The 24,215-nt window shown below is 39.6% G+C and overlaps 1 protein-coding gene and 2 pseudogenes across 3 annotated transcripts; 2 read left to right on the plus strand and 1 right to left on the minus strand.

The window, feature by feature from the left end:
- Positions 1 to 154: 154 nt before the first annotated feature.
- On the minus strand, positions 155 to 24,108 carry MKRN1 (makorin ring finger protein 1). 3 transcript variants are annotated; one of them, XM_058297470.1, is made up of 8 exons: positions 23,709 to 24,108; positions 14,983 to 15,111; positions 6,796 to 7,028; positions 6,097 to 6,323; positions 3,729 to 3,943; positions 2,879 to 2,989; positions 2,201 to 2,339; positions 155 to 1,855 (listed from the first exon to the last, which is right to left on the minus strand). In XM_058297470.1, exons 1-8 carry the CDS (start codon positions 23,891 to 23,893, stop codon positions 1,643 to 1,645), a joined length of 1,452 nt encoding a protein of 483 aa, XP_058153453.1. In that variant the 5' UTR covers positions 23,894 to 24,108; the 3' UTR covers positions 155 to 1,642. The 3 variants fall into 3 exon arrangements, with proteins under 3 accessions (XP_058153453.1, XP_058153455.1, XP_058153454.1); XM_058297472.2 differs by lacking the exon at positions 23,709 to 24,108 and adding an exon at positions 23,363 to 23,677; XM_058297471.2 differs by lacking the exon at positions 23,709 to 24,108 and adding an exon at positions 15,580 to 15,735.
- LOC139438982 (arginase-2, mitochondrial pseudogene) lies at positions 7,858 to 9,274 on the plus strand (annotated as a pseudogene).
- LOC139438983 (proliferation-associated protein 2G4 pseudogene) lies at positions 10,898 to 14,669 on the plus strand (annotated as a pseudogene).
- Positions 24,109 to 24,215: the final 107 nt, after the last annotated feature.

Raw genomic sequence — 24,215 nt, forward strand, 5'->3', positions numbered from 1 at the left:
TTGTAAGAGGTGTTATTCTTCTGACCGAAACTAGGTCTATGTAAAATGACTTAAATTGATTAAGTGATCAAAGACTCCAAGAAAGAAACAAATGTTATACTTCAATGTCTGCACATTTTATAAGAGCTCATTACACAAAAACAGAAAGCCAACCTTTTTTTTTTTAAATTGTTTTATTTGGGAAAAGTGCTTCTTACAAAAGGGCAGCTGCAAAATACAGAGACCTCTGCAACAATTACTGGTTTTTTCTTAAAGTGAAAGAATGGTTGGGATCCAAGGAATCAAAGCAGTAGACGGACAAATCAGGAGCATCTCCAAGCTATTTTCAGGAAATAGAGCAACAAAATGCAAAGCTAAAATTTCCGATTAAGGGATTCTTCTAATGACTTAACTTTAGTTCGCCTCATGGATGACCACCCCTCTCCCCCTTTAGTGGGTACTACAGCAAACCAACGACTCCACCACTACAATAAACACTTTAGAAACAGTTTTGAATCACATCTGTCTACCTGTAAAAAGCTCAGGGGTGGAAGGAGGCAAATACCCACAAAAACAAACACAAAAAACCCAACAACAAAAGCCCTCATGAGGACAAAGATTTCTCAAAAAGTGCTGGACTGGAAAGGCTAGGAGATTATAAAACATTAAATACAACTGTGTATCCGAGACCCAGTTTGTGTTAATATATGGGATAACCAGATAGTTTTAACCTCTATGGCTAACCCCATTTTGATATTTATATAGACAGAAAGAGCTAGTACTGCTATATTAACTACTACCAATATCAATATACTGCTTTGTCCTTTAAGATCTATCTGCCACACTAGGCTGAAACCACTAAACCAAGTTTTCCCACTAAGGCTAAGAACACTGCATCTATGCAGGGATCAAAAGTTTATCACACATTCGCACTCATACATGCCAAGTCTATCAGCCCTTGGGAAACACCTGCCAACTCTGCATTTATTTTATGCCACCATAGCTTTTATATGCATTCTTTCACAATTTTCCCAACATGCTAAACACAGTAAAAATCTCAACACATTCGCACCTGGTTCTGGTTACCCAGTAGTATTACTTGTGTGCAATTAAACAAGAGACCAAAACCACGAACAAGTGCATGTGGTAGGATTACAGGGAAGGGAACAGATATATAAAAACACAAATGTGCAGATTTTACCAGGAACCTTAAGTATCCACCTCTGAAGTCTGTAGCCTACTTGCCAGTTCAGATCCCTTCACCTATCACCCCTATTCTCAGACCCCAAAGCACGGCCAGTGCTTTATATTTTGAACCTGGGGTCCTCAAAATGAGTGTGAAAAGTCCATCAATGCTAACCCTAAAACTGTGTGAATCTGGTTGATAACAGATGACGCAACAAACCTACACTGTCTGACAGGTAAATTCATATTACAAAAAAAACTAACTTTAAGATTTATTTTTTGTAACTTTTTAAACAGAAAACACACTCCTTGGAGAAAGGTGAGGGATTGAGAAGACAGACCCTGGGTAAAAATTATTACAACAGCACCTGAAATTGATAGGCCTGCCTAGGAGAGAAACACAGGCACTGCCACACCACCACAGGTAATAGCTACTGTCTGAGGCTCAGCAGACCAGTTCATTCTCCACTGGAAGTTGCTATAGATCCAAGTCATAAAAATCTTCCAGCTCATCATGAAACAAGTCCCACTCATCTTCAGAGTCTGTTAAGTCGTCGTCCCCACCTGCAGCCAAAAGCATAAGCAACATCTCGCCCAGCTCAAAGGTGACAACCTCCTCTTCATCGTTGTTAAAGGGATTGCTGTTCTCTCTTTCCTCAATGAGCTCCCAGAAGTGGTTCCTTCGTTGGGCCTGTAAAAAACAAGGCCATGATAGGGATGGCACTGTCGAGTAGTATCTTCTATTCTGTTGTTTATAAGGCAAAATGTCCAGCACACCAGAGGGCATGACGAACCAGACTTCTTATTTAGGGTTTCCATTTTACCAATTCCTCCCCTCTGGTTACTTGATGCAAACAGTTTTAGTCTAGAACTTTTCCATTCATATCCCTCCCAGTTTTCTGAGGTTTGTTTCCTCCTTTAATACTCTAGTCTCACTCCCAGATCTGTATGTTAATCTTCTTCCCCTACCCCATTATGTGCAGGACTCAACTGATATGTGGTATTTCCCCTCCTTTAAAAAAACAGTGAGAGTTACCCGGTATCTGCTTGATGTTCCCACTTTCTGTCTCTGTGGCTCCTCTCTACGGCCATCAGGGTACGCATGCTTGTAAAAACAGTTCCCTCCAAATGGGCAGCTCCCACGTCCTTCATCAAAATACCTGCACGCCTTGTTGCTGGAAAGGAAAATATCGCAACCCTTATTCACAGTGGATTTCAGACCTGTATCTGACTATCATCCAGGATTTCTTTAAACAGGTAGGGATAGAATCAGTATGTCTGTTTACGGCCCTCCCCAAGGTGTGTTCTTAAACGTGTGTGCTAATGCATAAAATACTAACAGGAAAACAGATACTATGGCTCAAGTCTATACTGTTTTAACAGCTCTAGTACCACAGGTCCAGTAGAAAGCCAACATATAAGAATTAATACAGGACAACTACAACATGGATTCAGAACAAGGCACAACCCCAGACATGGGGATTTAGCTATCAGTCAGACTTCATTATAACACAGTCCTGAGGCACATACCCCAAGGACTGTGTTATAACAAGATACATGATGGATGGTATTAGGGGTGACAAAATAAACTGCACCAGGAAGTAAAAGAAAGGGTAGGAAGGAGGTAGGAGTATATAATGCAGCACTGTTCTTTTCAAAGTGAACCCAAGCTATGTTGGGATCTTAGCTTGAGAAAAGGCTGCAGTGCTCATACCTCATTGCCTCCTTGTATTTCTGAATGAGTTTCTGCTTCTCTTCTTTCTCCTCCACCCAGTACTCACTTGGAATGACAAAGTTAGATGTGATCCGGCATTCTGGGCAGGACCTGGGAAACAATGAACAGGCTGCAATGCAAATTCCCTTTTACAGGCCCACTCTTCTTCAAGGACACACCCTGGTGTGTACAGTCCAGATTTTAAGACTTAACTGAAAAGCATGTGGGCATTTCCTGAAAGGGTTCCACACACCATCACAGAACTGACCATTTCTTTTGAGGCAAGACAAAGTATTTTATAAACTCAAATCACTGGCTAGCCAGGTCATTAAAAAATAACTTAGGTTAAAAAAAAAAAAAAGACATTTCACACAGACTCCTTTTTCTTTCGTTTAAATAAATTTATTTCTTGTAACTTTGCTCTGTTTAGATTATGTAGTTTTGTTCAGTTATGAGAACAATCTTAAAGGATGGTGGATCATTGGCTAGCTTAATGGATGGAATAGGAAAGTGGAAAATGTAAAACGTCAGGAAACATACATTCAGAGCTAGGTAAATTTGTTCACTGTGCCTAAACTGGCTAATCCATTAAACACAATCTCCTCAGAAAAAGCACGAAGATTCTATTAACTGATACACAGGGTTTCCTCAATTCAAATAAAAGGTAGATATACCAACTAACCTAGAAGCTAGCTGAAATACAAGGAAGAAATAACCCCAATTAGAATACCCCAGTTTCAAGATAAAATGCATGCATTTAAATGTGGTCCATCTGGTTGAAAGTTGGCACAAGATACTAAATTCTTCCCCAAAATAGAAAGCACAAACGAAGATTGGGGAGGAGTCTCACTTTATGATCTTGCTCTCAAATTGCTTAGCACTCCTCCACTTGCGAATACACTTGAGACAGTAGGTGTGATTGCAGTTGGAGAGAATTCCAAAGCGGCGCTCACTGGGGTTGGCTTTCTCATAGACTACCTCCATGCAGATCCCACAAACCATGTCCTTACTGCGCTGGACAGCAAATGAGAGCTCCATGTCCTTCTCATGGGCCTCAATGCAAGACTAGAAAAGGTGGAAGAGATAAGAAGTGTAATCAAATCACTGAATATGGAAAGATTTAAGACTTGACAGTTAATGACTCAGATAATCAAATAGTCAACTGAAGAAAGGATGGTAAGGGTAACATTCTTAATTTGACATTAAGATTTGCTCACAAGTGAATATAGGTGCACTAACACTTTGTGACTTCATAACACTATAAAATCAGATGATGAAGACTCAAATTCTGGAACTGAAAAATTTGTTTCTTCTATTCTACCCTGCAGCTCAACCCCTAACAATTTTTCATACTAAGTTTGCTGACTTTGTTTTATACTGGAGAATGTAATTAGGATTAAGGCCCTAATCTACAACCTGTCAGAAAAGAATGAGTGTATTGCATATTAACATTCATTAGGTGACAATTATGTGCCAGGCACATATTTTCATGCTTTTAAAAATGTTTTTACGATATCATTCACAAGCCATATAATTCATCCATTTCCAATTAAATAAATTTTAGTGTATTCACAGTTGCACAATCACCACAATCAATACTAGAGTATTTTCATTACCCCAAAAAGAAAACTCCCTATTTATTAGCAGTCACTTCCCATTCCCCCATTCCCTGAGCCCCTGGCAACAACTAATCTACTCCCTATTTCTGGATTGGCCTATTCTGACATTTCGTCATAAATGAAATCATACAATATGGGTCTTGTCTCTTTCACTTAGCATAATGTTTTCAAGGTTCACCATGTTAGAGAAGGAAACTTCACTCCTTTTAATGGCCAAACAGTATTCCATTGTATGGCTATATCACATTTTGTTTATCCATTCATTCATTATCAGATAGACATTTAAGTTGTTTCCACTTTTTGGTTATTGTGAATAATACTATTGTGAATACTGTATTTAAGTTTTTGCATGGAAATCATGGTTTTTAAAAAATTATAAAAAACTGATTATGAATATGAAAAATGCAGAAAGCAATACAAGTCAACAATAATCCTACATAACCACTTAATATTTTATTACTGTTCCTTGTCATTCTTTTAAACCTTTTAAACAATTCTCAGATTAAAGATAAAGAAGGCTTTGATCTGCCTAAATCTACACAGCTAATATGTTATGAAGACAGAACTTAAACTATGTCTAATCTTACACCATAACTCACCCCCCCACCACCATAATTTTTATTAAACAGAAACAGCAATGATGATTAGAAGCAACATTTACTCCAATAAAGACCAAGGTTTGTAATGCAACTCTTCCCACAAAAGAAATTCATGCTGTGGGTGGGTTTAAAATCACAGTCCACAACTCTCAAAACACCTTGTCTAAGGGTGTCCAGCCACTTTGGAAAACAGTTTGGCCACTGGTCAAAATGTTAAACAGAGTGACCATATGACCCAGCAAGCCTACTTAGAGAAATGAAACAAACGTTCACAGAAAAACTTACACACGAACGTTCGTAACAACATTATTCATAATACTCAAAGGTGGGAAAATCGTCCATTACGTCCATTTACAGATGAATGCATAAATCAACATGTAATCTATGTGATGTATACAATGGAATGTTATTTAACCATAAAAAGGAACAAAGGACTGATAGAGGCTACAACATGGATGAACCTTGAAAACATTAGTAAATCAAGACACAAAGGCCACATATTCTATGATCCCATTTTATGTGAAATGCCAGAAAAGGCAAATCCAGAGACAGGAAGTAATTAGCTGCTGCCAGGGTCTCAGGAAAAGGAAGAAGTCGGAGTGAATACTAATTGATACAGGTTTCTTTAGGAGGTAGTAAAAATGTTCTAAAATTAGCATAGTGGTTAACTGTTGCTCAATCCTGCGAATACAATGAACTACTAATGAAAGAATACATTTGACAACAAATGAAATGGATACTTTAAAAGAATGAATTGAATGGTATGTGAATAATCTTAAAAGGCTGTTACTTTAAAAAAAGAAAAACAAAAACAAAACACTCACAATTTGAGGTTATGGCATCTTGACTTCTTGAAAAAGCATTTCGAGAAGCCCAGGTAAGAAAATATTCCTACTCAAAACTATTCAATTCCCCAGTTCTCCAAAAGGAAATGACAATGTTGTAAAAGGGAAAATAGTTTCTCATGCCTATTGACATATATATCTCCCTAAAGACTTACTTTTATATGTTGTGATCTCTGGGCAGCATCCATTGGATGTAGGACCTGCAGCCCACACATATCACATGAATCTCCATGGAGATACACACAGTTCTCCCCATATCGGCACTCTCCCACTGCAGCATAGGGGCAAAGCTGCTTCTTTGTTTCCACAGCGGTTTGCTCTTTCTCTGATTCTTCCTTGGTCACTGAGCCCTGCGGGGGTGCTTCAGTGCAGGAAGGGGCAGCTGAAAATGTGTAAGAGGGTAGTAAAGGTCCAAAATGGATAATGCAGATATATGAACTATAAGGTAACTGAGAACCTAACTGAAAAGAAAAAATACAAAAGAACTTCAATTAAACTCTAAAACAGTCCACTGAACTAATTTCCTCACTCCTGAAATTAATTTTTTCTAATGCTGATATTTCCAAGATCAGATGTGTAGAAAAAGTTTAAGTATTTCTTGTGCAAATGAAATTTAATTTTAGAAAGTACTGATTATAAGAAAAAATGCTTGAGTTTTTAAAACATTCTAAATTTATTACTAGTGGGGCTAAAAAAATTTTCTTTCACTCTACCTACAAATCTTAAGTAATCCGGTGTAATGTAGTAAGATTAAGTTAAATATGAAGATTGGAAGCAGGAAGGTTGTGAAAACTCAGCTAATTGAGGAACTATTATCTAACCTTCTCTTTTATTTTATCCTTCAAAATACTTACTACGGCCACAGTAGGGTTGTCCAGGAACAAACTCAATGGCATTCACCCAGTCTTCTGTGCCTGCTCCTACAACAGTTGCAAAGTTTGAACTTCTTGACTCAGCTTCACCTGCACTCATTTCGACAAGTGGTCCAACTACCGATGAAAGACTTGAGGAAGCAGCAAGGGATGATTTTGCAGTTATATCTGCTGCACTTGCGTCTTCCTGTTTCAATGGTTTGCTATGTTCATATCTAAAAAATTTAAAAGTAAGCTGTCACTGTCAAACCACAACAAGCCTTCGGATGTATTTTCTGACACTTCCATGGATTCCTCTCAAAAACTTTAATGTACATAATCAATCACCTTGAGAACTTTTTAAAATGCAGGTATATTCCTTAGCTATCAAATCCCCATGTCACCAATAATGCTGGTCCAGGGACCAACTCTGTATAGCAAAGTAATAGACCAAATAGACCAGGGGTCAGGAAACTTAAGGATCAAATAGATATTTTAGGCATTGCAGGATATACAGTCTCTGTTGCAACTACAGTATTCAACCATGCAGTTTTAGTGCAAAAGCACTCACAGGCAATATTTAAATGAAAAGGCATAGCTGTGTCCAAAACAACTAGTCTGTAGCCAGTTGGCTTGCAAGCCATAGTTAAAATCCCAGCTGTAGATGATTTATTATCTTTCATATTCCACTCATCAGGAGTTTTATGTAAGTGGACAATTTATAGTTTCCACAATAACACTGCTAAAATGACTATGAAGTAAAAATTAACTGTTTGGGAAAAAATTAACTGGTTGATTAAGAGTATGTTATTTTTTTCTATATCCAGTCACCTAAAACGATTTCTTTTTCCAGTAATTTCCTTACACCTTTTCTCCTTCATCCTTCAACTAAACGGTCATTAAACCGTATCTTCAAGAGTAGAAAAAACCATTTCCTTCAAGGAGCAACTTTCTGGATATTATACTGAGCCTAGGGATTTGAGCACTTTAGGTTAAGTTTCATTCAGACATAAAAAACTAAGCAACAATGTATGTATAAATCTAAACTGTGCTATAACTTCTAGTATGCTTCCTGCAAGTAAGCAGTACTAACCATCTGCTGTTATAAGGTGTCTATGTTTACATTTAAAAAGTAAACCAGAGATTGGTTTTATCTTAGGGCAAACATTTGGCGAGCAAGTCTTTATTCTACTTTATTATATTTCAAACTTTCATATTCCTACTCTTAATTAGGTAACTGGCCATATTTGGCTATTTAAATTTAAATTAAAAAAATATAAAATTCAGTTCTAGTCCTTATGTCTTTAAGTGTTCAACAGCTGCATGTAGTTGGTAACTATCATATCAGCATGGATGTAGAACATTTCCACCACCTTAAGTACTATTGGATGTCACTGCTCTAAAGCCTTCTTTAGAGTTGGCACAACAAACCTTAAATTCTAGCCCCAAATCTCTTTTCAAATTAAATAAATTCCCTACATTGAAAGGGAATTTCAGAAAAATATTTAAATTATTTTTAGTCTTTAAGTTAGAAATAATCTGGGCTTTGGAAGACAGGCTGCCGCCTCAAAGATTTTAGAGATTTGAGTTTTACTCCAGTCCCCAAAGATGATCTCTATAATAATGTAATAGTGAATCCTCCCTCAGTGGGCCTTGTCAATCAGGAACTGGCCAGGGTGGTTAGTAGAGCTGTGTCAAGTGGCTACAGCTACATTACAGTAGGAGAATACCAGTCTGGCCATGGGTACCATTAGTGGCCACACCCAGCACTGCCCCAACCTCTGGGGCATCTGGATTGATGCACACGCTGACATCAATACACCCCTTACCACTTTATCTGGAAATCTCCATGGACAGCCAGTTTCATTTCTCCTCAGAGAACTACAGGATAAAGTACCACAACCCCAAGGTTTTTCCTGGATCAAACCTTTTATCTCTTTTCCAGATACCGTGTATATTGGTTTAAGTGATGTGGACCCGCCTGATCATTATATTTTAAAGAACTATGATATCCAATATTTTTCCATGAGGGATATTGATCGACTTGGTATTCAAAAGGTCATGGAACAGACATTTGATCTGCTGATTGGCAAAAGACAAAGGCCAATCCACCTGAGTTTTGAAACTGATGCATTTGGCCCTACGAAAGCTCCAGCCACAGGTACCCCTGTTGTAGGGGGACTGACCTACCGAGAAGGCATGTATTATTACTGAGGAAATACACAATACAGGGTTGCTGTCAGCACTGGATCTTGTTGGAAGTCAATCCTAAAGTGGCTACCTTCAGAGGAAGAGGTAAAGGCTACAGCTAGCCTGGCAGTGGATGTGATTGCTTCAAGTTTTGGTCAGAAAAGGGAGGGAGGGCACATTGTCTATGACTAACTTCCTACTCCCAGTTCACCAGATGAATTAGAAAGCGAAGAATGTGAGAGAATTTAGGAAATACTGCACAAAGACGGATATTCCAGAGCTACAAGGCATTGAGGGAACAGATCCTAAAGGTTATATTGACTAGGTTTATACTGCCTTAATGCAAACATTTGTATTCTCATAATTGTAGTTTCCGCTCTCCATTTTGGTGACCAATAATACTACTGTAAATTTATTTAGACTTTTGCAGCTTACAGGGGGTTAATATGCTGGAGTATATGCAAACTTAAAGATGTCATGAACAGCATTTATTACCTTGGTATATTAAAAAAATAATAATAAAATGCCAGCTCTGTCAATATACAAAATCTTCAGGGCTTTGAGAAAGTTTTTCTTTAAAAAAAGATTTCTTTCTCTCTCTCCTCCCCCCCCACCCCCGTCCTGTTCTCTGTGTCTATTTGCTGAGTCGTCTTCTTTGTCCGCTTCTGCTGACAGCGGCACGGGAATCTGTGTTGTGTCATGTTGTTGTGTCAGTTCTCTGTGTGGGCGGCGCCATTCTTGGGCAGGCTGCAGTTTCTTTCGCGCTCGACAGCTCTCCTTATGGGGCACACTCCTCGTGCGTGGGGCTCCCCTGCGTGGCACAGCACTCCTTGCGTGCATCAGCACTGAGTGAGCATGGGCCAGCTCCACATGGGTCAAAGAGGTCCAGGGTTTGAATCGTGGACCTCCCATGTGGTAGACAGACGCCCTAACTGGGCCAAGTCCACTTCCCTTGAGAAAGTTTTGAAGGCTTAAATGAATTAGAGTGTACTTCTTGATATTCTACTGTAGAACTACTACTCTGACTAGAATGGAAGAAATTGTAGCACTGATGTGGAGAAAGTGGCCACGGTAGTTGCCGAGGGCAGGGAGAGGGAAGAAGAGATGTGACGTAGGGCATTTTTGGGACTTGAGTTATCCTAAATGATACTGCAGGGAACAGATGCTGGACATTATTTTTAATATAACATTTTTTGGTCATCTATGCATCTTCAAAAAAAATAAAATAAAAAATGATGAGGGGGGAGTGGAATATATGGGAACTTCATGTGTTTTTTTGGGGGGGGTTCAACTTTTTTAATGTAATGATTTGTTTGATCTATTAACTTCAAAAAAAGATAATTAAAAAATTTAATTTAAAAAGGTTTAAATGACAAGCTATAAAGGGTCAAAGAGAGAAAACATTCGTATTTTAGTTCTTTTTTCTTCTCCTTTGCTTACTCACTTTAAGGATTTTCAGGGTAACAAAAAAACACAATATGCAGGACTGGATGTCACAGGATGTCACCATTTAGTTATCCAACTGCAAGTACTATGATTTTTTTACAGGAATGCATTCTGGTTTTTTAGGTAAATTTAGCTATCAAGGTATCAACAAGGTTTAAGACCATCTTTGAAAGTATGGGAAATATTAACAAATATTCTGTAGTTTTAAAAGAACCTGTTTTAAGAATATACTATTACATTCAGGTATTTATTTGATCAGTATCAGGTAATAAATCTCTACCACTCCGTAAGAAGTGTACCATACACTGAGGAGTCAAAAATGAATAAAACAAGGTCCATGCCATCAAGTGAAAACCTATTTTGAAAACTGAAAACTTTTAAAATAGAAAAAAAAAAAAGAAAGAAATACAAAACCCCTGACTTCCATTTTGAAAGTGTTTCCTTAAAAAGTATGGGTTCATGAACAGACATGAACAGGTATTGGCAAACTATGACTCCTGGGTGAAATCCAACTTGAGTTAATGCTAGTTAAAATCATCCGTTCTGTTTTGAGCAGATGTGCCTCAGTGTATGAGAGCCAACTTCCCACATAAGAGGTCCTGGGTTCAATCCCTGGGCCCAGAACCTAAAGAGAACCTAAAAAAAAACACAATAAAACCAACACTCTTAATGGAAAAAAAAATCTGTTTTGACCTTTTTAAATGGTTGGGGAGAAAGTGATTATTTTACAGAAAAATTATATAATGATTTAAGTGATGAATACACAACTATGTGATTATACCAAATACCACTGATGCATTTTGGATGAACTGTTTTATTAATATGTATCAATAAAATGGATTTGTTTTAAAAAATTGTCAAAAAATTATATGAAATTCAAATTTCAATGTCCAAAAATAAAAGCTTCACTGGAACATAGGACCTTTAGGTTACGTATTGTCTGTGGCTGCTTTCACACAAGAGACCATAAAGCCTACAGTGTCAAAAATATAACGCATATCACAAAAATCTGATTCTTTTTGCAAGTGTTAAGTGATGAATTAATAAAGCAACAATGAAACCCAACATTGATCTTTTCCTCATTTAATTAATACTTTGCTATAATATGAATTAAATCAAATTTCTTTCTCCTAACTCCGAGCAAGAGAAGTCAGAACCTTTTCCCTCTGATTGGCTTGCAACTCTTCCATTCATTCCATCTCTAATATCTGTCTTTAAAGACTTTAACTTATGCAATTCAGTAGACTCATATACAAAACTCCCAAGGGAAATGAAAAATCTACCTATAACAATGGTTATCAACCAAAGCAATACCATCCCTTTCCCCAGGAGGTTTTCAAAAACAATGAAAACAATTAACTATATCTGATGGCATTGGGGGAGAGGATGCCAGATGTCCTGCAATGTGCACAACAGTCCTGAATAACGAAAACTAGCTTCCCTAAATAAGAGTGCCGTCATTACAAAACAATAATACTGGTAACACTTCTGAGTTGTTGGAACTATGGCATTGTCTTTGATTAGAAATTTTCCATTACCTCTGGGAAAACTTAAAATCACTTGGAATCCCTGGGCACTGGAGAAGTTGAATAAAAAGACCCCTAATATAGTAAGAGTGAGAAGTAGGCTTAAGTCCCGGGTTTAATTTTAATAAGAAAACAAGCCGTCTTGGAACAAGGATTCCATAAGAATCTTTCTCATCATCTAGTTCATAACCTTTCAAGAAAATCACTTATATTAGCCTATCCCAAACAATTACCACCAAACTTTCCTTTCACACAGGGTATTAAGAAAACAATTATGGAAGCGGATGTGTCTCAAGTGATAGAGCTTCCGTCTACCATATGGGAGGACCTGGGTTTGATCCCTGGGGCCTCCTGGCGAAAAAGAGGAAGAAAAGCATGCCCGCCTGGTGAGCCAGTGCCCCGCAAATGAGTCACGCAGCAAGATGACGATGCATCAGAAGAGAGACAAGGGAAGAGTCAAGGTGAAGCACAGTAGAAGCCAGGAACTGAGGTGGCCCAACTGACAGGGAACTTCTCTCCCCAGAGGTCCCCAGGATCGAATCCTGGTGACTCCTAGGAGAGAAAATGGAGAGAAGACAACACAGACAGCAAAAACAGCAGGGTGAGAGGAGTGGGCGGGGAGATAGATAAATACATCTTAGAAAAGAAAAGAAAACTTTTAGTATGAAGGTTTCCTTAATTTCCTTCCCTTTACCCTAAGAGGTCTAAACTTGGTTTGAATCAGGACCATTCCTTAAAGGATTTTAGAAAAGGACCTGCACTCTTACTGGATTTCAACTATAAAGGATAAACCCAGTTCCTTCAAGTCAACTCATCTATTTACAATGTCAGAACCTCTCTAAAATAGGGAGCCCATCTCACTTCCTGGTCTTAAACCCTGGTCTTCCACAAAGACTTCTAAATTTGGGGATCTGCTTAAGATGGGTCTCTAATATCCCACTTACCATTAAGTTATTATTTTAAATGCTAAATATTAGAAAATAATTTTTATCTCAACAATATAACAATAAAATTGGCTATGACTACCTGAAAGTAAAACTACGTCCACAAATTGTTTTTGACACTCTTCTCCTTCAAAAGGTAGCCAATTCTTCTCCCCTTTAATGTGGGCTGGACTTAGTTTCTTGCTTCTAATAATATAGTGGTAGTAACAACCTGTGACTTCTGAGACTAAGTCATAAAAGGCATTCCTCCTTGCTTTCTCTCTTAAATCACTTACTCTGGGGGAAGGTAGCTATCAAATTGTGAGGACACTAAACTATCCTATGGAAAAGTCCCCGTAAACCGAGACCACCTCTGAACAGCGACATGAATAAACCATCTCAAAAGTGATCCTCGAACCCTGTCTGGTCTTCAAGCTAAATCTGCCCTGGAATCATCTTGCCTATATAATCTCACTGAGAGACCCTGAGCCAGAGTTACCCAGCTAGGCTGCTCAGATGCCAGATCTTCAAGAAACTGTGTACGATTTTTTGTTTTAAACTGCTAAATTTTGGGGTAATTTGTTTAATAGCAATAGATTACTAAAGCACCTTGACATTTTCTAAAGTGGGAAGTTGAAGAGAAGCACTGTTCAACTGCTAAACAAAATCCACAACTGCTGAATTGCAATCTAAGAGATTATGGTTCTAATCCGTGACTAATGATAGAGATTGCTAATCCTTCTTCATTCTCTAACATTCTGAGGTGCTATAGGCATTCCTGAAACATTGTCCCTAAATCTTAAGTACACTCGAGCTTACTATTAGTCTGGTAAGCTCAGGGGGTCCAGGAAGGCCTAGATGGAAGACAAGCCCTCCCTAACTAGTAACCTATTAATGTACCACCAGGGCCTTATGCCTGGTCAAACCTAGATACCAAAACACACAAGTGACAGAAGACTGAAACAAAGTTGCCCATTCATTACAAGCCAATAGAAGGTACGTGTCACACTAATTGAAACAGCCATGTCATTATTGGAAAGAAAACCATTATTCAGAACCTCACAGATGAGCAGAAGACCATAAAAAAGCTGAATTTGAGGTACATGAAGTATATACTATGGATGACTGTCTGCTCAGGAGAGAGCAAGGCTAAGGATGCAGCACAGAGAATCAACACTTACAAACGAGACCCGTCTAAACGATATAGCCTGAAAATGAAAACTTCAAGTGAGACATGATGTTTGATGCCATGTCATTTACTTTAAGAGGATGTGAAAAAGAAGGGCCAGATTTTGTATTAGGTGTGCCAAAACATGAACGCTATAACCATTTAATGCTTTCTATAAGAAGCAGGGTGAAGCTGTTGGCCAGTTTAAATGTACAGTTAGTTCTGCTCAAGCCCAATGCCCCCATGTGGATAAACAGGGATAGGGATCCCTTTGAGTCTGACCCCTGCCAAGTCTGAGATGGAGGTCCAAGATGGGAGCTAAAGGCCTTCTACCAGAATTCTGAAAGTCAGAAAACCTAGAAAAAGAAGAAGAAAAAAAAGACCTCCAAGACTGCAGAGAATACCAGTAGTGGGGAAACCCTAGATGAGAATGAAGCTGGAGACAGAGGTGTGGGTCCCATTTCCCCAGCTTGCCACTCCTGTCTCACCCCCCTACCACCCTCACCCCAGGCTCTTAAGTGCATTTCATCTTCTCTACCCAGGACCACCAGAAAAGCAGGGTCTCCCTGCCCCCATTCCAGTCCCCCAACCCACCCCCCCCTTCCAACAACCAGCTCCAGCTGACTGTGGTCTTAGGAGGCCAGTCTTCCCAGCCACTGAAGACTTCTTTAAATAGAAAAAAAGGGACTGAATAATAAAATCAGGGGTGAAATCAGAAGTTGCTCCTTGAGCATTAAATTTAGGACTGTATTACAAACTCATTCTTAAGAAATGTGATACACATATTCCCCACCCTCCTCCCCCCAAAAGAGAGGTGTTAGTACTTCCTAAGGAGTACTTTTTAAAACTAATATTCATAGCTATTTGAGAATTATGTATTTTACTCATTTTTTTCCCAACTCACCCCAACAAAATTAGCTTATAAACAAATTCTTACCTGCAGCGGTCTCCGTAAATACAGTACCCTCGCTGAAAATACTTGCACACTACACCATATGGACTGTCAGAGAGGTCATGCGAGTAGCGACAGTTATCTCCTTCCTTACAAACCCCATGCATAAAATACCTGTGAGACAAAGGATGATAAAATCGGATTTGACTAAAAGTCAGTGCTCAAAGAATTCATGACTAATATATTCTACTAGTAAATACACAAAAACATACAAAATAAATACACTGAAAGTAATGGGGCTGCGTGGCCATAAAACTACACATTACTATACTACAGAAAGCCTACCTATAGATACATGCACCAATTTAACAATTTTATGTTCTTCATTTAACAGATTACTGTTCTTCTGCCAGGTGCCTTAAAGGAGTGCATGTGTATATTACTAGCAGCTCCCAAAAACCAGGTACTAAAGACTCTGGTTTCTAACTGGTCGCCAAAGGCAATTGAAGACTTGCCAAAATCGCAAATCTTGAGACCCTAGCCTTCAAACCTACTAAATGGGAAATCCGTGTTTTTCTGAGTCCAAAGTGGATTAGAGAAGTGATAAGAAAAAGAGGGAAGAGGATGTGGCTCGACTCATACATTGTCAGTCTACCATATGGAGGGTCCAGGGTTCGATCCCCAGGGTCTCCTGATCCGTGTGGTAAGCTGGTCCATTTGCAGTGCTGCCCCCGCATAGAAGTCCCCCATGTGCCAGCAGTGTGCCCCGCAAGGAGAGCTGCCCTCTGTGAAAAAAGCACAGCCTGCCCAGGAGTGGCACCGCACACATGGAGAGCTGACGCAACAAAAAAAGACGCAGTTTCCCAATGCCACAGGATAACGCAACACACAACGCATGGGCACAGTAGACAATGGGGGGAGGGGGGAAGGAATAAATAAAATAAACTTAAAAAAAAAAGAGGAAATGTATTCAGCCTAAAATTGAAGCTGGTGATAATTCTCCCCCCAAAAAGCTCCTGTTTTGGGTAGATAACCTTGACCCTATTAGGTGGAGTAGAACCTTCCACTATCTTCCTATTACTGACTTCTGTCAGGGTTCATTTTTTAATTGTTTGGCCTTTTTAAAAAAAAAAAAGATATTTTTTATTTATCCACCCCCCATCACCGGTGTCTGCTCTCTGTCCATTCTGCTTATCAGCGGCACCGGGAATCTGGGAATCTGTTTGGAATCTGTTTCTTTTTATTGCTCCAGGTGTGCTGCGCCATTCTTGGGGAGGCTGCACTTCCTTTCGCGCTGGGCGGCTCTCCTTACGAGGTGCACTCCTTGTATCAGCACTGCGCATGGGCCAGCTCCACACGGGTCAAGGAGGCCCAGGTTTGAACCTCCGACCTCCCATGTGGTAGATGGAGGGGCCCTTTCCTTTGGGCCTTTCTTATTTCTCTTGAGCAAGGTTATGAAGATTTCAGTTTGGCAGGCTACACAACTCCCAAAACATGCATCTACAGCTGATACAAAGTTAGTGAAAGAAAAAGTGACTATTTCCTGGGTGTAACTAAAGTTGCCCAAAATTGAAATGTAAGTGGTTCTATTTAAAGATTATCTGCAAGTATTATCTGCAAGTAAACCTTCTATGAACAGGTAACATAGAAATGTAAGGTCTTGGTGAGAACAGTTACAATGATCAAGATTCTAATGTACCCTAGGGTTGTAGTCTATGAAAATATAAGTACATAGCAAGAAGTGAAACTGGAGCTATTATTAACCTAATTCCAACTATTATTAGGCTTAACTTTAACTCAGGTTTGAACATTTGCTCAACTACAGAGCTACTTTCTACAAGCTCTGAGACTGAACTCCAAATATCCCAAGTTTTGTGTTGAGCCTACTGATGCCAACAGATATGACTGCATGGATTAATGGATCAAAAAACTTAAGAACAAAAAACAAAACACATCAAATACAGCCAGCAAGTCAATGATAATTACATTGTAATCATGACTACAGGATAACCATGTTAAAAAAGTAACCACAGTTAATAATGCGTTATTCCCTTGAGGCAGTGTCACCTTTTGAATAGCTTACTGTCCAATCCTAGGTCTAATACACTTCACCTTCTCACATTCTATACACACACAACAAAGTTGGGTCAGATAGGCACAAGGACAAAGACACCTGTAAAATTTCTTTGTTATCAGTTTAAACTCCAAGATACAGATATCGACACAGTTTTAAGACTTAGCAAAATATATCTACTGAGAAATCTCAGGTTGGTATGGTAACATTACATAGCTCCTAAATCTCAGGCACAGTGCTAAGGAATTTTAGGTGTGTTCTTTAAATCATACTTTGCCACACCATCATTCATTCAGTTGTTGGTCATTCCCTCCCAACGTGCACTTAATGTTTATGATGCTCATTATGTCAAATTGTGTCTTCCACCAATCAATACCCCACAGGTACTGATTCTTTAAGTATGTTTCCTCACCAGTTGCTTCAAAGTGCTCAAAGCCCCTAATACCTGCACTCTAGCAACACTTGCCCAACAATTACTTTTTGATACACACGATGGGTGAAAATCGTTTATAGGACTGAAAATGACAAAGTGAAAATGAGAATCAACAAAGAGATTGGCTGGCTGAGAACAGTGTAAAAGGGCCTATTCTAGCAACTTTTGGCCAAGAGCATTTATATATAGCACATTACACCACGTTAAGTTTTCACTATCTGAGACCATGTTAGTACTCTATTTTCTGCAGATTTTTATATAAAAATATTTGTGGGGGGAAAATGCAGGATCAGAGTGAATCAGTCACTCGGGGGAGTGCTAATAAACAAGGTCTGTACCCCCATTTACAAATAAGGAAAATGAAAAGTTAGAGATTAAACAATTCACCTAGAGTCAAACTCCAAAGATGTGAATCAAATTTACAACCCATCATCCAAATGAGTATTCAGGGAAGCCGCCTTGGCCCAATGGATAGGGGGTCCACCTACCAGCCTACCTCATGAGAGGTCCGTGGTTCAAACCCCAGGCCTCCTTGACCCATGTGGAGCTGACCCATGGGTAGTGCTGATGCGCTGACAAGGAGTGCCCTGCCACCCCCTGCATAGGGGAGCTCCATGCCCAAGGAGTGCGTCCCATAAGGAGAGCCGCCCAGCGTGAAAGAAAGTGCAGCCTGACCAAGAATGGTGCAGCAAGATGACGCACAAAAAAAAACAGATTCCCGGTGCCGCTGATAAGGACAGAAGCAGACACAGAAGAACACACAGCGAATGGACAGAGAGCAGAAAACTGCGGGGGGGACGGATAAAAGTTAAAAAAAATAATAATAAAGCCAACCTGAGACACCAGGGTTTCAAAGAAAGAAAAAGTTAAAAAAAAAAAACCAAACAAACAAACAAAAAAAAAACACAAATCAGTATTCATCAAAATGACGGCCTATTTGCCTGATGCTGGGTAGTAAGGAAATAATGGCAATTACACTGATGTCCCTATCTTCACAGAGCTTGAATCTAGCAGAGGCAAGACATTAGTAAAATAATCCCACAAATGTAAAAATAAAATGGCAATAAGTGCTACAAAGGAATTTTAAATTAGCCATATAATGGTGATATGACCTAAACAGGTAGCTCAAAGGAAGGCTTCCTCCCCAACAACGTGATATTTGCTCTAAGAATCAGTAGTCGAATAGGTGGTCCCTGTTAATCTACAATTAAAAAGGGAAGGAAGAACCTCCTAGGAGGAGAGAAAAACATACAAAGGCCTTGTGGTAGGAAAGAGGCATGGCCAGTACAAGGAACTAAAGTTAGCAGGGAAAGTAAAGAGAACGTAGACCTGGTGGTACATGAGGCTGAGGGATAGCTATTTAAGAGATTCTGTAGTGCCATGTAAGCAAAGTTATCTTAAAGCAGTAAGAAGCACGGAAAGATGTGGTATTGATTTGATTTCAATTTTAAAACACTAACTCCTCATGTGACCTGTCTTGGCTAACTGGTTATATAAGTAAGTCTAGGGACTTTAGCTGATCCCAAGTTTCATGAAGCAGAGTGAATACAGTTATCAGAACAGTCAGTATACAATCACATACAGTAACAGAAGTAGATTGTTCAAATTAAAGTAGTAATAAAAAGCATACATTTTAATGTAACGTTTTGTGCATCTATTAACTTTAAAAAAAGATAAATTAGAGAAAAAAAAGCATACAGATCCATAGCAGGAGCTTGGAACAGACTCTCAGCCAGCAATCCAGAGTCCAATGGCTGAAGTGAGGTACCCTGTACCCGGGCCTCATAACCCAATTCAGACTACTCTCCCCTGTCCTTTAAAAAATAAAAAAATCTGAAAAACCACAGGTTCAGAATCAGGAAGATTACAGCTCCAACCACTCAGACCTTCACTGAACTATTTAATCTGAATTTCACCTCTCTCAAATTTACGTGTTTTTTTTTTTTTAAGTCAATATGTAGTAACTGGCACGTCTTTACCGCAACTAATTTCATTCTCACTTTCCCTCCACATCTTTACTCTGCCCTATCAGACTATATCTGGGACACATCTTTTTCTAAAAATGCATTTTAAGATAGAGACATGAGCGCAGGAGACCTAGATTACACCAATACCCAGCAATGAAACAACTGCATGAAGTACAGAACCATCATCATTGAAGGAATTCAGGGATACACCAAAACCACCTGATATGCAGAATCAACAGAGACACCACAAGCCCTAGTTAGTTTCTGCCAAATAGTGAGGATTATTTTATGAAATTATTAGATATGTATGGTCCAATTTTTTGGCTTATTTTAGCTGACTGCATTTTTGCCTTGTCTCCGTGATAACATTGTTGGTATATCCAGAATTATAAACAAACCTCACGGTAAAATCACTTCTTGCCTATTCCTTGCTGTAGAAATCGAAGAGATTATGGAATGATATTCTAATTACAAAAGATAGAAAGAAAGAAGGCAACCCATTTCCAAACCCCTTTCCCCTACCCCCAATGAAAACATGTGTTTTCAAATACCACAACCAAAAAGTCAACCACCAAATTCACCTTGATGTCACCACCCAGACTGAATCTGCATTGGGAGAAAAGTTGGGCTGATTTCTAAAGTTCTTTCCAACTTCAAGATTCCATGACTCCAAGTAGACATTGTCCAATAATAAAGACTTTATTTAAAAAAAAAACTTTATTGACTAGAAAACCCTTTCTGCTGTACTTCTTGAAAACCTAAATAAGCATGGCAGCCAAGATACATAACAAGAAACCCAACAGTAGCTTATAAAGATACTAAAGAACCAACCCACACTACTCAAGCACTGCCTCTAAGAATCACAAATACTCTAGGGATTTAAAGAGACTACAGATTAACTAATCTGGTATTTAATTTAATCATTTAATCAGCTCCGGAAATGTTTACTTCTATATTCAGTTTTTGGGAAGTATATATCCTGCTTCTCAAACTGTAAATTACTGGTGGGTAAGAACCTACAGTTTACTCTGCTTTTTATCTCCGCCAGCACCTATACCCCTAATACTTAAATATTTGTTTAATAAAACCTGTAGATGACAGCTAGAAGAAACACAGTGCCATAGCAAATTAATTTTCCTTTCCCCAAGCTTTTTAAGTGTACATTGCATCCACCGCGTCCTCACCCCCAAAACACTCCTATAGTTTACAAATAATAAATGTTAACTATGCACATCACAGCACTTGTATTAATAAACTTACTGGGTATATATGGTCTGGCTTTTAAGCTAGGAGAATCCCCTGCATTTTTTATCTATATTAACCATGTTTTTGTTTTGTTTTGTTTTTTAAATAACCAAAAACAGGGAAAAAATGTTTGGTTTAATTAAGTGTATTATTTCAAACTTGCAGAACACCACTCCTGTCATTGTAGAAGCACTCTAATAAAGCAATGTCTCAAATTCAAAATTATAATTTGCAAATTACAACTTTACAAACATCATTTAACCCCCACAATCAAGGAAACTGGAAGCAGCAACAGCATTGCTATTTCACAGTAATCTTCTAATAAAAGATATGGAAACTAAACAGACCAGTGAGGCCAGCATAATACAGTTTCGTAGGAAGGTATACTGAGGATTTTCTTAACCTGCAGAAATATAACAAAAGGAGATAGAATTTCAAGAGGAATATTAAGAAAATAGTAAGCATCAAGAAAAAAATACTGGACAGTTAAAAACAAACATTCTTATTCAGAGATCTTCCAACTTCTAAGAGATTACCTTAGTCAAATTCCTAAATTTAGGAGTGATTATAGTTTCCCTCTATAAACACTAAGACACACCACACCACCCTGAGTTCAGTTCAAAGGAGGTTTATATATCAAACACATTAAAATTACTCCCTTTTACTTCTAGCATTTCCCCTCATTGTAAGCCCTCAGTGCTTAATGAATGATTGAATAAGGTAGTTTTAAAGATATACACGTTCTGTAAGTCCCTTGTCTTTGTTTAAAAAATGAAAGCAATCATATAAGTACACATTAAAAGCCATGTACTTTTAGGTGTGGATATATATATCAACATCAAGCATTTACTGAGTTATCTGCTCTATGTCAAGCACTGAGCAAAACCCTACTGGAACAATGAACAAAATAAGATCCCTGATCTCAAAGAACTCAGTCAAGAATAAAAAGGAAGATATATTTGAGCCTCTTCTATTCAATGAAGAATTTTTTTTTTAATAGAAAATTATGTTGGATACCTAGATTAACTGAAAATGCCGAACATTAAAAGCCAAGACCTTTCACCTAACCTGGACTACTTTTTAACGATGATTGTCTCAATCAAGTTATATAAAAATATATATATATATATAAATATACACACACACACTTGTACAACTAAACCTGCTTCTTTTTACATAATGTTTTTTCAAATTATTAGGTTACTTGGCAAGGTAAATTTCTTAAATACACAAATTCTCACTAGTCCAGGACAAATGTATTTTCATTAAGCCAAAGATCCTACAGAAAGGCAAAGAGGCATGATTAGTCTGGTCGGCACTGTTTCTGATTCTGAAAATGATACTCCTGAGGAACTAGCAAAGAGAAGGGGAAACGGAATAAGGGAAAGTGCCTAACAGGGGAATGGAAAGTTTTGTAAGTGGACCATGACTTCTATGCAGAGATGTAAAACTGGGCTCAAGTTACAGACCCAAGAGAGGGTAAGTATAGAAAAGTCAGTTTCAGGTTGATGGAAGAGGCTAGACTATATTTCAATTAGAAATGGTGGGTAAAAACAAGGCACTCTAAGAGTTAAGAATTGGTAATATTCAATAAAGATTATTTTCAGTGCATGGGGGTAAATTGTTAACAGCAGAACGAATGGCTAGAAAGTTCAGGAATAAAATGATTATTTCAATTATTTAATTTTAAGAGTCAGTACATATCGGTTAGCCCACTGTTAAGAGAGAAACAAGCAGGTTCAAATAACTGGTTCCGTGAACGGGAACTTTAAAACTCTTACTCCTTGGGATATTCACTTGTTCCATTCTTAAGATCCACAGATGAATTCCAAGACAAGCTACCTAAAACAGCTTTTAGGCTTTCCCCATCCCATTAGTGATATAATAAAGTTAATTAAGCTTATTCACGCCTTATATGTATCAAATTAAAAACCGGGAAAGCTTCGTTTTCGCGGTTAATACTATGACGCCGAACGCCGCATACTAGGAATATTTTTATGTATTTACATATAAATTCCAGCAAGGTGAAAACCAGCGCTTCAGGTATAATTTTCTAACCGATAGAAAGAGAAAAGCCTACAGTAACTACTGATTACTTTTTAAAAATCGAGGTATAACAAGCGTACAGTTTAAATGCCTTAATCTTAGTTGTACGGCTCGCTGATTTTTTACACGAGTATACATTCGCATAACCGCCATCCGCCAATCACTTATTTCGGCTTTTCAGCTAACGTACTACAAAACCCAAAAAAAACCTTAAGGAGGGACGAGGCTTTTCACTCCTTGAAGGAAGATGGGTGAATTTCAAGAGAGAAACATTTCCGTGGAAGAGAGTAATGGCATAGCTCATAAAATTAAGAATGCTGGAGACGACCCAGGCCAATCCCTTCATTCTAAGACAAAGGTCCGAACCGCCAACCTCGATAAACACACAAAGAAGAAACAGAAAAGCTACTTCCCACGGCTGGGAAGGGAGCGGGGGCGGAAAAACGTGAAGAGATGTTATAAACGGATCACACAGAAGAGAAGCCCCCGGAGCCAGGCAATCTCGCTGGGGCCCTCTGCGGGGCATCGTAGGTCCGGAAAAGGTCGTTAGAAGACCGGCTCCAAGTGACAACCACCCACCCCCTTCCCAAACCTCAAGAGCCGGTAGGTAGGAGGAACGAGAATTAAAAAAAAAAAAAAAGAGGGGAGGAGTTATCCTACCTCTCTCTGAATGGTGCAAGATGCCGAATCTAGGCTAGGGCGAAGGGAAAGGAGGAAGTGGGGGGTAGGCGCTCCGAAGGCATCTCGCGCGGCGGCGGGGCCTACGCGGACCGCGCTGGGGCCTATGCGGACCAGCGGGGGTTGACGCAGTGAGGGAAAGGGGAGGCCGCGGCCGCCGCGCAGGCGGCGCGAAGCGCGCAAACGCCAGGTTCCCTCCTCCTCCGCTCACTTTCAATCAGCCAAGATCCCTCCCTTCCTCCTTTCCTCTCCCACTCCGACCTAGGCCCTAGGCCCTCGGCCCTCGACCCCCTCCCCTCGCTCTCGGCTCAGGCACGCAACGTCTCACCTGCAGGTGACCTGTTTAGTCCAGCCGCCGCCACTGCCGTCGCTGCCGCCTCCCCCTCCTCCCGCCCCCAGGGACGGGGAGGTGACTGTGGGGATAGGGGTGGGGGAGGCCGCTGCCACCGCCGCCGCTGCCGCTCCTGCTCCTGATGGTGTGGCTGTTGTTCCGGGAGCTGCAGCCTCCGCCATTACTGTTTATCCCACACAGCAATGGCACCGGAACTTCCGGGATCACATAGTTCCGGCCCGGCTTCGGGGAGAAGGCGGCGAAAGGAGGGGAAGGGGATTGAGACTTCGGCTCGCCTCCCGGTGCGGCTCTGCGCCGGGTCTCCTAGCGCTCTAGCAACTTGAACTGCAAGGACGCGTCCAGAACACCCTCGGCCCGCCCCCAGCGCCGTCTGATTGGCGGAGGAGAGACCTCACTGGGAAAGGGGAGGAGCTAGAACTGGGGTTTTATCCAGGTGTGTGTCGAGGTTCAAAATCTAGGGGGACACAAGTCCAAAGTTAACGA

This window comes from Dasypus novemcinctus, chromosome 5 (assembly GCF_030445035.2).
Source record: "Dasypus novemcinctus isolate mDasNov1 chromosome 5, mDasNov1.1.hap2, whole genome shotgun sequence".
Lineage (NCBI taxonomy): Eukaryota > Metazoa > Chordata > Mammalia > Cingulata > Dasypodidae > Dasypus > Dasypus novemcinctus.

What these genes read in the sequence shown, in the direction of transcription:
- MKRN1 (XM_058297470.1), bottom strand. Translation starts at nt 23,893, where the DNA reads ATGGCGGAGGCTGCAGCTCCCGGAACAACAGCCACACCATCAGGAGCA. An exon ending in ACAACCCTACTGTGGCCGTA is followed by an intron (nt 6,324 to 6,795) that starts GTAAGTATTTTG and finishes ACACATTTTCAG; the next exon opens with CTGCCCCTTCCTGCACTGAA. An exon ending in AAATACAAGGAGGCAATGAG is followed by an intron (nt 2,340 to 2,878) that starts GTATGAGCACTG and finishes TTTCCTTTCCAG; the next exon opens with CAACAAGGCGTGCAGGTATT.